Raw genomic sequence first — 16,449 nt, 5'->3', positions numbered from 1 at the left:
GATGTATCTGAGCGTATCGTAGAATCATTTTGTGTACTCAAATGTGACAGTGTTACATAAAAGGCTTATTACTTTTAAACTTACTCTGAACAAACTTGTCCGGATTCAAAAGTAGAAATATTTTTTTCAAAAACACATACTATGTTTAATTACTTAAACTGCGTTTTAATGCACATTTATTTTCAAACAGTGTAATAATGACAGTTAAAGACACTACTGGTGTGCTCTGGAAACAGTTATAAGTTATGAAAATTCCAGTTTGCCAAGAGAAGGCCTGGCCCTGATTATTAAAATAGTTCTCTTATTCATATTCTGATGCATGCTATTGTGATACAGTATGGAAAAATGGCATGGTCTTAGGGAATGTGTAGTGTGTTATGGAAAACCTGGAGTTTCTCTAACACTGCCATCATATAACCTGGATCTGTTAAGAACCTTGTTCGTTTAAGTAGAACACTGCTGTGTTACATTCTTACTAAGCTGCTCAGGAAAGGAGAACCTTTGCATCTTTCCATAGTTAAAAATCAGTCATGTGTACAGAGTTCGTGGTCATTGACTTTGAAATTACTTTCAGCAGTTGCAGTCTAATGTATACTAGCTTGGGGTGGGGAAATGTTCAAACCATGTAACCTGACAAGCTTTGAATAAAACCTGAATCACTAGATTAATTTTACACACAGACTTTTAAACAGAAAATCTGATTGTAGCTGCAGAATTTTTCCACCTGTTTGACAGCCTGTTTCCTTTTTGGAAATAGGGACGGCTAGATATGAGTGGGCTGGACAGCTACAAAATCTGAAATGACAAGGTTGATTTCCTTTTTAATAAATTTTTTAAATTTTGAAGTGATCACGCTGGTGCAGCCAGATTCAATTTCACTGTATATTCCTACCTGTACTTCTGTGGTAAAATCAATTACTCTAATGTATGTGCTGAATATTTGCAGCAGAATGTACAGGTGGAGGTCAGTAGTGTTTACAGGTACTCAGCAACTCTGAAAATCAGGCCACTGACCTGTCACTGCCTCTCTTTCCTCTAAAAGAAAAAGAGTACTTGTGGCACCTTAGAGACTAACCAATTTATTTGAGCGTAAGCTTTCGTGAGCTGCAGCTCACTTCATTGCATCCGATGAAGTGAGCTGTAGCTCACGAAAGCTTACGCTCAAATAAATTGGTTAGTCTCTAAGGTGCCACAAGTACTCCTTTTCTTTTTGCGAATACAGACTAACACGGCTGTTACTCTGAATTCTGTTTTCAGATCTGAAAACAGTCTGTAAAACTCAAATTGTACTTGTTTGCATACTTAAAACAGGGGTGGTTAAGATTTAGCTCATGTTTATAAGGCACTTCAAAGATGTTATGTGTAATTTGTTTTTAAGTGGGGTGGCTAATGTAGATAATAATAAATGAGAATCTCGTATTTCATAGAGCTAACCTTAATTGGCAGTGAGATGATAAACGAGTCCTTACAATACATGATTTAAACAGAAATCCACCCCCCCTTCGCACCTCCAGCCCCAAGAATGTCTATGTACAGGCTCCTCCAAGCCAGAGGACAAATCCTTTCCTCTTCTCACTTCTGTGCTCCTGAGCAGCCACAGCCATCCTTATCCAGCAGGAATGGCACAGTAAATGACTTCCTCTTTGAGTTGCCATCAGTATCACACCTGGCTGGGCCAGTGGGGTGGCTATTAAAGAGCGTTGTGGTTCTTACTCTTCTTAATCTTATTCCTCCTCAGCCACCCAGCAAGTTATTAGCATGTTCTCACAAATAAAAAAAGTTGCAAACAGTACGAAAGGAACAGGAAGAAATGTTAGCTCAGTTTTATTATAGTTAGTATAGTTTTAATCAAATGTGTACCCTCTCTGTTTGCCAGAAGGCTTTTTAAAATTACAGTATCGGAACCATTAGGTTGATATAAACATGATAGTATTAAAAAATGCTTCAGCTAACTATCTTAGGCACTTACAGTCAGGGCAGGAAAGATCTACTAGCCAGGTATAAATATGAAAGACAAGGTAAAGGGAACCTGCCAGTGAGGTCCAGGGGCAGCCTTCTGGCAAGCAGCCCAGTTTTTTCTCCCTTTGTTCACTCCTCACTGCTGGGAATAGAGAGGGTGCATTGGTCTCCACCTTCTGTATCTGCCTCTGTTCAGCTACTAGGTGTTTTGACAAATTCTAAGCACCTCTCTCCCCCTTCTGTTTCAAGGAGCTTTGTCTCTTCTCTCTTCCAGTCATTGCAGAACCTCTAAGCAGTTCTGTCTGTCCTTTCTCTCTATTGGTCTATGCTTTGTGCCAGCCTCCTGGCTGCTCTGGGTAAGGGGGGGCAGGTAAGTGGGCTCTGCTACCTCTACTCCTCCAACTGTGTGGTGTTTTTGAGGTGGTCTTCCCTGAAGTGAATAGTCGCAGCACCTTTCTTGGTGGCAGCTGCCCACTGTCTTTCCTCAACAATGTGAATCTGACTTGACTTAGTTTCTTTGCTGGCCATAGGATTCTGATTAGCTGTTGCAAAACTCCCACTGTTTGCCAAATTGAATTTTTAATAGTCCTGGGCACTCTCTTCCCACAGAATCCATCCTTTCATTATCTTATAGGAATGTTTGTACAACACTTATATATTTGCATAGTTTATAGGGAAAACTCCATTTTCACTGTAGCTTGAATCCTGAGAACCTATATGCCATTATGTGCCAGCAATGCCCCTCTGCCATGTACATCGGCCAAACCGGACAGTCTCTACGTAAAAGAATAAATGGACACAAATCGGATGTCAAGAATTATAACATTCATAAACCAGTTGGAGAACACTTCAATCTCTCTGGTCACTTGATTACAGACCTAAAAGTCTCAATATTACAACAAAAAAAACTTCAAAAACAGACTCCAACGAGAGACTGCTGAATTGGAATTAATTTGCAAACTGGACACCATTAACGTAGGCTTGAATAAAGACTAGGAGTGAATGTGTCATTACACAAAGTAAAACTATTTCCCCATGTTTATTCCCCCCCCCCACTGTTCCTCACACGTTCTTGTCAACTGCTGGAAATGGCCCATCTTGATTATCACTACAAAAGGTGTTCTCACCTGCTCCTAATAGCTCACCTTAACTGATCACTGTCACTATAGTAAAAAGAAAAGGAGTACTTGTGGCACCTTAGAGACTAACCAATTTATTGAAAGCTTATGCTCTGTGAGCTACAGCTCACTTCCTCAGATGCATTCCTCAGATGGAAATGGCCCACCTGATGATCACTTTAGATAAGCTATTACCAGCAGGACAGTGGGGTGGGAGTAGGTATTGTTTCATATTCTCTGTGTATATGTAAAGCCTGCTGCAGTTTCCACGATATGCATCTGAGGAAGTGAGCTGTAGCTCACGAAAGCTTATGCTCTAATAAATTGGTTAGTCTCTAAGGTGCCACAAGTACTCCTTTTCTTTTTGCGAATACAGACTAACACGGCTGTTACTCTGAAACCTGTCACTATAGTGTGCATGGTAACACCCATTGTTTCATGTTCTCTGTGTATAAAATTTTCCTACTGTATTTTCCACTGCATGCATCCGATGAATTGGGCTGTAGCCCACAAAAGCTTATGCTCAAATAAATGTGTTAGGTTCTAAGGTGCCACGAGTACTCCTATTCTTTTTATGGTTATACAGTCTGTGATGGAATGTTTAGCTGAGTGCTGGGATAGGTCACAGTATAATTCTAGGAGTTAAGAATGTGACCTGTAAAAGCCCTAAGCTTTGCTAATGAATAGCATTCTGTTGGAGACACCTTGTATGAAGCGGTGTAACCTGCCTGAGTGATAGTGACATGATTTTTGTGAAGCAAGAATACCAGCACTCCAGCATAACTCTAGGAATTAGCATGTGTGGCATTTTTAGTTTGTCAAACAAGTTCTGACTACATTTAAAGACAAGTTGAAGGAAGATACGGGTGTGGATTTGACGAACTGGCAATCCACTTATATTACACAGACTGGATAAAAACAATGTTTTTTATATTAGGATTTTTAATACATAAACCTGTTTGAAATTATGGCAACCTCTGTTAAGGCCAAAACTTACTCTAATCTATTAATCACTTTGCTTAATTTTTTTGAATTTTTGAATTTGTATATGTTTACTGCCAACTTTTTAAAAAAGAAATTAAGACCAATAAACTTCTGGAAGCCACTGGCTAAGGACCTGGAACTAGTTTGTTGAAGTGCTAAAACAGCTTTTTTTTTTTAAATTGTTTTTACAGTATTAGCCTTTTTGCAAGTGCAGAGAGAATATTTTCTTCATTTCAGTTTATTTAGCTAGTTTAGTCAATGATTCATTCATTCAAAGTTGAAAAACTAGAAAGTTTTGTCATCCTGTCTGTGAATAAAATATCGATGTGAGAGGATGAGCTCTACTAATTCTAAGACTTTGAGAGGGTGACAAACAATCCAATTCCTGACTTGCTGATAATACTTGTATTGGTTAATAAATGACAAACGTGTTTTGATAAACTTTTTGATGCCTTTTTTTCTTATGTATCCAGCAGATTTAAGGTAGCCTTATTTAACTAATCAAAAGAAAACAACCAACTTTTAAAATGCTGTTTTTGTGCATTTTAATTCCCTCCCAAATAGAGCTAGAGACAAATCACAAGTAAAAAAAATTAATCCTCTTTTAAATAGAAAATGATGAATAATGCATTTTTTTTTACATAGCAACACAAAAGCTAAGAATTGGAATAAATGTAGGGTAATCTATATCAGTGCTTGATAACTATGTATAGATATAGTGTATCCTCCTGGTTTTGAGGAAAGACGCATCAGACAGTTTTTAAAGTCTATACTTAGTTGCAAATAATAAACTAGGAAAAAAAAATCCTGTCACTGGGTGTGTCCCTCCCCCCCCCCCCCCCCCCGCATGATGCTCTTAAAGAATTGGAACCGTTCCCCCTTATTGAGCAACAAAAATGCTCTTGAAATAGAAGAACGTTATATCTTATGTAGTAAAATCTAATTACAAAAGAAACCTTCAAATTTGTAAGCCTAATGAAGGGGTTGTGAAAAGAGCTGATTGGAAATCCTCCAGTAAAACTAAGTTTTGTTGGAAAATGCTGATTTGGTAGAACGAAATGTTTCAGGGAATCTTGTAGAGGTTCCACTAAACTTTTGTCGAAACACAGCAGGGTGCTCTGGCTCTGCTTCCCCCAGCTCCTGAGAAGTGAGGGGCAGAGTAGCTGAGTTCTCTAGCAGCTGGCCTGAAAGCACAAGTGAAATTGACAAAACCCCGAGGGCAGCTGGAAAACCGTAAAATTTAGTGTTTTCTGCAGTGAAATCTTTCTTGAAATGTGAACATTTCCACTTTTGATGTCCTTGCTTTTCAGGATGAAACTTTCTCAAAAACAAGTTTTTTGTGGAAAGGGTTTCCTCCTTTTTGGTCAGCTCTAGTTTTGAACACTGGTGGAGCCTAATGCTGTTTCCTGTCAAATAAAGTTCTTGTCTATGGGGAATACTATAGGATTTCAGCCAGCTATAACACATTTCTGAGTAAAAGCAGATTTTAATCCTAAATGGCAAATCACTATAGTTAATAAAACTATATTCTGGGTATCCCTTTGGTGAAGTCCCATATTCACTTCCGTGTCAGAATGACTTCCCAGAGACTCTCAGACAATCTTCCAGAGTTAGTCTTGTGGTATAAGAAGCTAATAGAGAGCTTTTTCCTGGACCTGATATCTGTTGCCTCTTCTGCTAGCTAGCTTGGAGGGGAGCAAAGGGTGAGTCGTGGTTTAGGAGTTAGTGTCAAAGAGAGGCTGGCTTCCAGCCTCACCTTCCGGTCACTAGCTGCCTTTCTCCACATTGCACAAAGGTAGGGTTGCCAGGTGTCCAGTTTTCAACCAGAACACGGTCAGAGTGGAAGCACCACTGACTGGGCTGTTAAGTCCGGTCGGCGTTGCAGTGGGGCTAAGGCAGGCTCCCTGCCTCCCTTGGCTCTGCACGACTCCTGGAAGCAGCAGCCTGTCCACCCTCTGGTGGATAGGCATGGGCATAGCCAGGTGGCTCCGCACACTGTCCCCACCCCAAATGTCAGCTTCACAGCTCCCATTGGCCAGGAACCACAGCCAATGGGAGATGTGGGGGTGGTGCCTGCAGACAGGGCAGTGTGCAGAGCTGCCTGGCTGCGCCTCTGCATAGGAGCCGGGGGGGGGGATATGCTGCTGCTTCCAGGAGCTGTCTGAGGAAAGCGCTGCCGAGAGCTTGCATCCCCTCCCACGCTCCAACCACGTGCCCCAGCCCCGATTCCCCTCCTGCCCTCTGACCCCTTGATCCTAGCACCCTCCTACATCTCAAACCCTTCACCCCCAGCTGGAGCCCTAACACCCTTGCACCCCAACCCCATGCTCCAGCCCAGAGTCCCATTCTACACCCCACCCCAGAGCCTGCCAAATATTACTCTGACTTCTCATATTCAGGTTCCCCATTCCCAAGTTTTGTTAACTTACAATATTTCATTAGGTCCCTACAAAGTTTTCAGTTTTGAAGTTAAAATAAACTGTTTTAGTTTCTTCTTAAATTTAGGGGGCCTATGCCATTTTTGGTTACAGCCAATTTCTTTTTTCTGTTAGACAAGAAGAGTAAGAGTTTCAGGAACATACTTTTGTGCTTAACTTTATGCTGTGGTGCTGTGAGTAGTGTGCATATGCATAACTTTATTTTTGGGAATAAAACAAGTGCACATGAGTGTATGACTGCGGCCCAGATATGAAACTTGTGTGCCTAAAACTACTTTTGTTTTGGGTTCAGTTAAACTGTGTGTGTGTGTGTGTGTGTGTGTGTGTCCAGAACATTCCCCTACAATGTTTGCAAGCCAAATACTATAGCGTGTCTAGTATGTGAGAACCAAGAAGTGAAATCAGTGATGGCTAAGACTGAAAGAGCTACAATAGTTTTCTGACTACTCAAACTGAGGAAAGGGGAGAGAGAAGGGTAAGTAACAGCATAATTAGAAGTAAGCTAGACTCTTAACATAGTCAATTTTAATATTGGCAACATGAGTAAGGAAATTTAGACTTAAAATCTGAGATTAAGTTCTTGCTGATGCTTCTTCAAAGATACAAGTGTCACCAAACCAAAAGAGTAACTCGTAGTTTTGTTTTTAAATAAAGTGAGGAGAACTTTTTTTTCTTGAACTGTGACTGTTCTTAGAACAGTACAGTAATGCCTTTGTCCTTTACCCCCAGTTCAGGGTCCATTACGTAACTGCTATGACAGTAATAATCAGTTTCAATAAGATAAGCCAAAGTATGTTAAACAAAGTTAGTGCCTGTATTTAACTTTATATTCTGTCATAATCTCTCTAAAATAAGGAAGAACAATCAGTTAACAGAAGGTATATAATGCTGGGCTGCAATAAGAGACAGCTGCAGCCTATTCCTTTTGTTTTAGATGGGTAGTACAAGATACTCATGTTGCACAGCCAGGAAACTTGAAGATGGCAGCTGTACGTGGAGTAAAGACTTTTCTAAGAAACTTCTAATTCTCATGTAGCCCAAGGGGCTACATATGACTGAAATATGGAGCATTGTCACGGTGCCAGTGTAGTGTGGGTGGCATGCATCTGACCTAGGATTTCCAATTTTGGTTGGACATATGCCTGGAGGCTTCATCACATGTAATCTTCAATTCAAGATTAATCTTTAATTCCTGGAGACTCCAGGACAATCCTGGAGAGTTGGCAACCCTAATCTGAGCCCACTCTGGTTGGGGATGCCTTAGTGGGCTTTATTAGGAATTGATTAACTCTTCTTTTTTTCTGAATGAACATTATTTGTCTATTGACTGTTTTTCCTGGCTGGAGGGAAACAGAGGTTGGATAAACTGGTAGTTTTTGCCCTGAAGAGTACATCTGCGTCTGCAGGTGTGTGCAGTACTTGGTTTACTCTTGGTGCTGCTGGAATACAAGTAATACATCATTATATAAAGAATAAGAGGAGGAGAAAAGACAGGCTTTTCTTGTAGCAGCAAAAGAGGCTTATTTTAGCAGATGCCATCTTACTGGGTGTATGCTTCACTGCTTTTTGTGATCTAAAATTTTCTAAAGATAGAACTAGGTATTTAATAACTAAGCTGTTATCAAAGTTGACCTCTATTGGAATTAGGGTCCCCTGTGATTTGGACTAGACTTGAGGGGGCTTGAAATAGCTGGAGATGGGGCAGGAGATGAACAAAATCTGGCTGACTCGCCTCCTATTCCAGTTCTGCAAGGCCAGACCTGATGCCCCTTTCTCAGCATCTCCTATGGAAGGAGACTTGAAACTTTGAATTTCACTTAAGGAAGCTCTCTAGTTGTCTGGATATAACTAATAAATAGGCTTAGCTGAAATCAATTTTTTTAAAAAACAGTAATTTACATGGATACTATCCATGTTTGTTCTTATGCATTTTTTATTTTATCATGCACTTTGGAAATGTTTAGTTGCAAAAAGTTGGGACAATATGGGGGTCAGACAATTTATTTAATGACAGATGTTGAGATTCAAGAAAGGAAAGGTTTATAACAATCAAAACACAAATTGTCAATATCACGTTCCAAAATAAATGTAGTAAATATCCAGACATCAAACTCTAAATTCTCAAGCATCATTTTTCTTATTCTGCCTAGCTGTAAATTTTTTTATCTATAGAAATAGGTTGTGTGTGTGTGGTGAAACTGATGCTCACAGACACAGATAAAAATCTAATCCTTCCAAATCTAATCTATTTGTAAACACTTGCTGTGATCAGAAGTCTGTCGTGCGTACCACTTTGTAATTCTGCTAGATGAGGGGCTCTACAAGGATACAGAAAGGAAGGTGTCTTGTCTCTGAAAGTTGAAGGTGTCTGGAAGAGAACTACAACACACTGAGAACTCTAGATCAAAACTTTGAAACTGGAGCCGTCTTGAGGATGTAAGGGACCACAAAGAGATGAGTGCCTAACAGGCAACTTAACATGGGGAATACCAGTTATATTTGTATATTGATAAGGTGACTAGTGGATTATTGAATAGAATGTTAGCTGTTTTAGAATCTGGAAAAAATGAGTTCGGTGAGAGCTGTTTTAATTATATGAATCGCACAGTGCGGAGATACTAGAGAAAGTCAAGAAATCAGTTGGTAGAAAACAAATAGAAACTTAAAAAAAGAAGTTTGGTAGATATCTGTATAAATATAGTTTAAGGTATCTGTTTTTGGTGAGCATATACAATCTTAATGAATGAATCCAGGCAGATGTGGGTTTTCAAAAACAAAGACTCTCTGAAGTGTTGTGAAAATCAAATGAACTGGAATTTGGGGTCTGTTGCATGAATTCGCAAACATTGATGTCAAGGTTGTACTCCTCTCCCACCACACTGAATTATGTTCCCCTATTTCAGGTTGCAAAAGCCTCTGAATATCACAACCTTTCTGTGCCATTTGTCTGACTATTCCTCTGCTCCTACTTATTAATCTGTGCCTTAGTGTTGTCTTTTTATCCTGTTTCTTCTCTTTCAAAATCATTTAAAAAAAAATTGGTCCCTTTTCTGTGAAGCTTGGTGGTGGTAATGGGCACATGCCTCTTTGACTTTGTTCAATGCACTGTCCTCTTCAATATTTTGAATTAAGTTCTCTAGGGCTAAGATTTTGAACCCATTCTAAGTTAAAGTATTTTACTTACTGGCAAGTGTTGAATTTCCTTTTGCTGCTATATAAACAAAAATATGGAAGACTGGACTTCTCAGCTGAGAAAGGAGTTCTGAGTCCCTCTGTGCTTTAAAAGTCCTGCGTAAAGGCTTTTGAAGGAAATGCACTGTTTAACTTGAGGAGAGATGTCATTCAGAGATGAATCAATGAGGTGGTGCTTTGGATCTGAAATAGGTTTAGGCTAGGATGTGGGGTGAATCAGGATTAGACTTAAAGTCTGAAGGTGCTGAACTCTGAGCTTCCTTCACAAGATTTGGGTCTCTTCTGTACTAAAACATCGGTCCCATCTGGTTTTGGCTATGATGCAGAACGAAAAATGCAGGGCTGGTTTGGATCTGGACCTTTTGAGACTCTTATTTGTAGAGATTTCCATTCCAGTGTGTAGCTTTTGCCCACCTCCATCTTTGGTCTCTGAATTAGTCAGTCTGACATTTAGGAGTGGAGAGCTTTCGACAGGATTTCTTGAAACTTTACAAATTTATTAATTGAAGAGGGTGGAAGAAAATCAAATTAGGCATTAAGGAATGGACACAGGTTAACAAAAAACAACTATTGATATGAATCTTCAATGGGAATTAATATCTCTACAAATTTGTGTCCGTTAGCACAGCTAACGTTCAGTAACACTACTGGAGTAGTTCGTTATCACTGATTCAAATGGCTCTTTAGCCAGTAGAGGCATGTCCTTTGCTCTCTCTGTTCTGCTTTGTGTGAAAGTTGTATCCAGACTTGTAGATACTGCAGAGAAATTGTCAATCTTTCAGTAGAAATCCATTTTTGTAAACCAGCTCTCTGTTAAGCCAGCCCTGAAAGTCCCAATGGTAAGGGGATTAATGTAAATATTCTCTTCACATAAAAAGGTTATGAATATTTGGCTATTGGGCTCACAGCTACCTTTTAGAAATGATATATTATTAAATTGATGAGATTACTACTGGAAGAGTTCTAAATATAAAGGGCCATAACCTATTCACTTTCTGCATTTCCTATTTAAAGCCTACAATAATTATATAAAATGAGGCAAGCAAGTTTTTTGTCACAATATTTCAAAAAAAATTTATAAACTAGCTTATTCCATTCAGGATGTCCAGTTTCCTGACTGTGTCTTTGAAATTCCTCTCCTCTTCCCATTTCAGAACTTTTTTTTTTTTCATGAGACTTGGTCCCTTCTTACTTTTCCCTTCTCCAAAAAAAAGTTTGAAAGGTTCTCCTTCCTTTTGACTTCAGAACTCAAATTTTTAATGAGATATTTAAATGTTCTACACTCTGTTCATTCAATGAAAGGTCAATGCCATTTTAAAAAAGAATAATGGGGCCATATTCTGCCCTCCAGTATTCTTGTTAACTAAAATTGGAGTTGAGTGGCACATCAGTTTTGTAGGCTAGAACTTGGCTCAGTGCCTGGCAATGTTTTCATCAATTAAAAAAACCCCAAAACTTTGAACTCCTTTACCTCCCTCCAATTTCTGCAGTTGTTGGCAGGTGACATTGTGTTGTCCCTAACTAAGAGGCAGCCTTTACGTTGGCTTATATCAAGGGTTGGGCAAGTGTGTGCATTGCATGATATTAATATCCTGCACTGACTCAAGGGAAACTTAAGGTTTGCATGTTGTTCTGAAGCTTTCTCCATGCCTGATAAAGTGAATTTTAATTTAACCATCTGTGTCTTTTTTCCCTTCCCCCAACAGCTGGCTTACCCCTTGGTGTTCTAAACTTGGCCAAAATAAAGCCATATCAGAGAGGCTTTTTCTGTAATGATGACAGCATCAAGTATCCATTCCATGACAGTACCGTCACATCCACTGTCCTCTATGCAGTGGGGTTCAGCCTGCCCATTTTCTCTGTAAGTAGCTGAATTTCTAGCCATCTGTGTGTGTGTGTGTGTGTGTGTGTGTGTGGGCGAGGGGGGGAAGACTTAAGAGAGTTCGAATAGGTCATCCTTGTGACACTGATTTGGACCTAGAGGGAGAATAAACGTACCGGAGAAACTTAAATATTTATATAGCCCTATATTTTTGTTGATTGCTGTAGTAACTAAAATAACTTCCAGATTTCACTTCAGCTTAGTGACTCCATGACCTTTTCTTGAAGTTATCGAAACCTGTAGGTGGCCGATAACTTCTGATTGTTACTTATCAGAAGTAAACTGAAGTTTGGCTTATGTATGTTAATGTAAAGTGTTGTATTTTGCAGTGCTTCTGGAAATTCTCTTTGTACGTCTGTTCTGAACAGACTGCAAGGTCAATTGTAAATAATTGAAATGCTATATGTCTCTTGTTATAGAACCCTCAGTTTGTGAGGGTCTCCGCTTATACTGTATATTGTCTGCAGAGGTTAACTTTTTTCATAGGCCAAAAGATACATGTGATAAATTCTTGGATCCTTCAGAGTCTGACTGCAGTGAGACTTAGATGCAGATGTCTTGCAGAAAAGGAACTGGGTGCTGTGATACCCATGAGTTAATAAGGAACAATTTGACTCTGAACTGGGTTTTTAACTATACACCTCTGCCCTGATGTAACGTGACCCGATATAATATGAATTCAGATATAAAGCGGTAAAGCAGCGCTCTCGGGGGTGGGGCTGCGTGCTCCGGCGGATCAGCGTGTCTGGCTCCGACACGCTGCTCTGAGCAGCGTGCTAAGGGTGCTGGGCTGGGGCTGAGGGCTTGGATAAGGGGCAGAGGGTCTCGGGGGCGGGGATGGTCGGGGACAGGGAGCAGGGGGGTTGGGTAGGGCATGGAGTCCTGGGGGTGATTAGGGACAGGGGTGTCTCTGCAGGGGGTGGTCAGGGGACAAGGAAGGAGCAGGGGGGCTTAGATGGGGGTGGGGTCTCTGGAAGGGGTAGTCGGGGGACAAGGAGCCGGGGGGGGGGTACTGCATACTCCATGTTCTAACAAAAACGATTTGCTGACTATTAATAACAGAAATGCTCGAGGCCAAAGCAAGTTCAGTATAACGCGGTTTCACCTATAATGCAGTAAGACTTTTTTTTTGGCTCCCAAGGACTGCATTATATTGGGGTGGAGGTGTATTACACACCATCTTGGCTAGGGCCAAGATTAAAGGCGGCATGCCCAAAACATGCCTAGTTTGGAGTAGACTTTGGCTTGAAAATGTTTTGGTGCTGACCAAATCCTGTTAGAAACATTCTTGGTCTCTACTAGTCTTTTAATCACGTAGCAACTTGCTAAGACTCCAGGTGCTAAATTAGTCAGTGTGTAGTATCTTCTGAAGAATTCCAGGGAGGGAGGTAACCATTTAAAGCAAATGTCAGAAACGTATGAATCTATGCAACCTGTGTATATTTTGAATGCATAACAGATACTGTTTATGCATGCTCACTGTTTTAGCAGCACTGTATTGCATATTGTACACAGTTAAAAAGCTAGACCTTATGACTGCCTTCTGAAAATAGACAAAAATGCCATAAAAATAGTTAAATGAAAGCTCTATAAATGTTTCAGGGTGGGAACTACCTAACATAAAGCTCACAAAAACCAATATATTAATTTGCTGTTTTTGGTCTTACTCTGTGAATTCCAAATTTCATATTTTAAACTGAATTTCCATCTCCATAATCAAGGTGAAACTTGATATTATATACTTTGATCATGCTCTTTTGCAAAGAAAAGTGTAATATTTCAGCACTCTCACAAAGATGCAGGCTTTATCAAGTTTTAAGGAAGCCTACTGTAAACTGGCCAATAAATATTAAGTTTTTCAGGCACAGTTGTGAAATCATCCACTGGGCATTGGCACAGGTGAACATGGTAATTACATATCTCTGTGCAGTTTCAGACATGTCTATTAGATTACTTGCACACTTTTTAAGTGCAACAAAAGTTAGTATCTGAAAAATATAAAATATACACAATAATATAAAACATCTCCTTATCTTCAACTTTAAAAAAACCCAATAAACTAAAAATGGTCTCTCCATCCCAAGCTTATTTAGACGTAAACTTTTTTGCCTTTCAGATAGGCAGAGCCATGTTTGAGCCTCCTGTGACAGCTAGGTTATATAGGACTTTTTGTAACGTTTAATTAAGGAGAAATATATACACCCATATACTGCTTTTTAGATTGAGTGCCTGAAATATCCTTAACTGCAAAGATTTTGTTGACTTATTACAAACCTGCTTCCTGAAACCAGTACTCGGATCAGCTTCAGAGGACTTAGTGCAAGCTCCCTAATTCTTGGCTTTCAGTGCTCTTGTGTTTTTTCCATTGCTTCAAGGGCTCATGACATTACTATGTTAATACTCCAGCTCTCTGGTAAGGCAAACGGAAAGCCTGACCTTCACGTTTGTATATGCTGCCTGACACCTTCTACAGAAATAATTTAACTAGCATAAGGAATTATGCCCAAAAAAAGAATGGTATTGTATTTGAACAACTCAAATGAAGAGATTCTCAGGATTTTTCAGTAAAAACATGGACTTAAAGCCAGAACTTCAGACTGAGAGCATACACTATGTTCCTTTGTAGGATATGCAAGGGAAAACCTTTCTGAACACGCCTTAGCTACTTCATATCAGATTAAGGTCACTAAATCTGTTTACAAATTTCCAACTGAGTCACTGGATTTATTTGTTTGTGAAGTCAACCGATTGATTCTTCTGTATAATTAGTTTGGCACTTTATAGAATGCCACTGACGTGGATAATTAGTCCACACACCATGAGGTGCAACCAAGTGGCTTTAGAAAAAAGATGACTTAGCTTTACTATCTGAAAGTTTTGTGCTAATATATGATGATGCATTCACATTGCAGGCAAAACTGACGTTATATATTGACTGTCATGTGTGTAGGTCATGCATCTAGGAATTGATAATATAGGCTTTGCTTATAGGATGGGTACTGCTTTAAAAAGCAGAGACACAGTTCGGAGTTTATGGTGGATAAGCAACTCAACTTGAGCTCGTAGTGTGATGTGGTGGCTGAGATCAAATCCAATCCTTGGATGTGTAGGCAGGGGGAATGTCAAGTAGAAGCAGGGAGGCTGTGATACCACTGCACATGAGTGTTCTTCAATTGCAAGTCTTACATTGGGCCTGTGGACATCAGCTGGTCCCATCCTGCTTCCCTCTGGGGGCTCTGCTGTAAGGGCAGCATCACTAGCTGGCTTCAGCTCCGCTCTGGGGCTCCTGACAGCTCTGACCCATGCACTGCCCTACTGGTCCTGGCTGTAACATCCCTATACTGATCTGCTTTTGAGACACACACCCTAGCACCTGCCAGCTCAGAGGATGCCCTGCAGCTGGAGAAGGAAAGGGACCAGAGTTGCTGAGATCTCAGGGTGAGCTGAAGCTGGATAGCAGGGAGGAGGGGGCAGCAGAGAGTAGGATGGAACAGCTGATGCCCAGTGGGCCAAACGGAAGGCCCTCATGGGCAGCTCCAGCCCCTGTGGTTCCCTGCTAGGTGGCACCTTTCCCTCCCCCGCCACAGAGTATCCTGCAGGGGAGGGAGGGCAGAGAAGCAGGTCAGCATGGTGATGCTGCAGCCAAGACTGGCGGGGACTGGAGCTGCCCAGACCCCAGCATGAAGCCCGAGCTGATTGGCAAGGCCATCCTTGGTTGGAGCAGGAGCTAGGTATCGGGGCCATCCTTACAGCAGGGTCCCCAGGTGCTGGGTAGGCACCTCATGAACGTGAGCTGGGCACAGGCAGCAGGAGGCAGCGGTGGGATGGGTTCTGAGGGGAATCACACCTGTTCCTTGGGGTCTTTCCCAACTTCCCCCATTCTCCCCCTCTTCCTCCTACCTTTCCTCAAGTCCTCGGAGGGGACTAAGGAGGCTCCTGCCGCCTGCAGCAATCTCCCTCCCTCCTTCCACTTTCAGGACCGTAAATCCTGATTACCCGAATGAATGTCGGGGACACACTGCTCATTCGGATAACCAAGGTTTTCGATCAATTGAAATTCAGATAAACTGACTTTATGTATACCTGGCATGATGGTGAAAAGAGGAGAAACAAACTGAAGTGCATCCTCAGCTGTGCACTTGATTGGACTAACTGTCTGCGCACCATTCAAAAATCACCCAGTGTGCCATCTTTGGCATGCATGCCATAAATTCTCAATCCCTGCCAAGTAGGCAAAGCATTGACTTGGTTTCATTAGGGAGCACACACCTGAAGAGCCCTTTGGCTTGGCAAAATTTGGACATTGCCTTATTTGGCACCCCAGAAAATGTTGTTCAATGGCATTGGTATTTTGCATTATTGAGATGACTACTGTAGCCAGTTCTGGTACTACTTCAAAAAAGGATTTTGAGAAATTGGAAAAGGTTCAGAAAAGAAGTAAGGAATGACTTGAGGTCTGGAATACCTGTCTCAAAGCAAGAGACCGATATTTTTGTTTAATCTATTTGCCCAAGAGGGTGAAAAGGTAGAAGATAAGTGATGACTTGATTACTGCCTACAAACATCTACATGGGGATGAAGGCTTTTAATTTAGCAGGCAAGGGCATAACATCCAACATCAGCTGGAACCTGAAGCTAGACAAATTTAGACTGGAAACAAGATGCAAAATTTTTAGTGAGGGTAATTTAACCACTGGAACAACTTACTAGGATATGGTGGACTGTATACTGAGTTACTTGTTGATGCAGGAATTGCTTGGTCAAGTCCTATATCAGTGTTAGTATAATCTGACTCCGTAAAATATCATAATGGTCCCTTCTGGCCTCAAAGTAAGCGTGTGTGAAATTTTAGTTTGTACTGACATCGTTAGTGCTT

General features: G+C 40.8%; 1 protein-coding gene across 5 annotated transcripts in view; it reads left to right on the top strand.

Moving 5' to 3' along the window:
* The window catches only part of PLPP1 (phospholipid phosphatase 1), a 136,722-nt gene that overhangs the window by 12,074 nt on the left and 108,199 nt on the right, over positions 1–16,449 (top strand). For 4 of the 5 annotated variants that reach the window (XM_073343943.2, XM_073343947.2, XM_073343946.2 and 1 more), the window contains exon 2: positions 11,398–11,552. The exons of the other annotated variant lie outside the window; for it this stretch is intronic. In XM_073343943.2, the coding sequence (XP_073200044.1) occupies positions 11,398–11,552 (155 nt within the window). The remainder of the gene's footprint in view (positions 1–11,397; positions 11,553–16,449) is intronic. 5 annotated transcript variants of the gene reach the window in all.

Source organism: Lepidochelys kempii, chromosome 5 (genome assembly GCF_965140285.1).
Source record: "Lepidochelys kempii isolate rLepKem1 chromosome 5, rLepKem1.hap1, whole genome shotgun sequence".
NCBI classification, from domain to species: Eukaryota; Metazoa; Chordata; order Testudines; family Cheloniidae; genus Lepidochelys; species Lepidochelys kempii.
The sequence above is the reverse complement of the archived record's forward strand: the minus strand, read 5'-3'. Positions and strand labels throughout refer to the sequence as shown.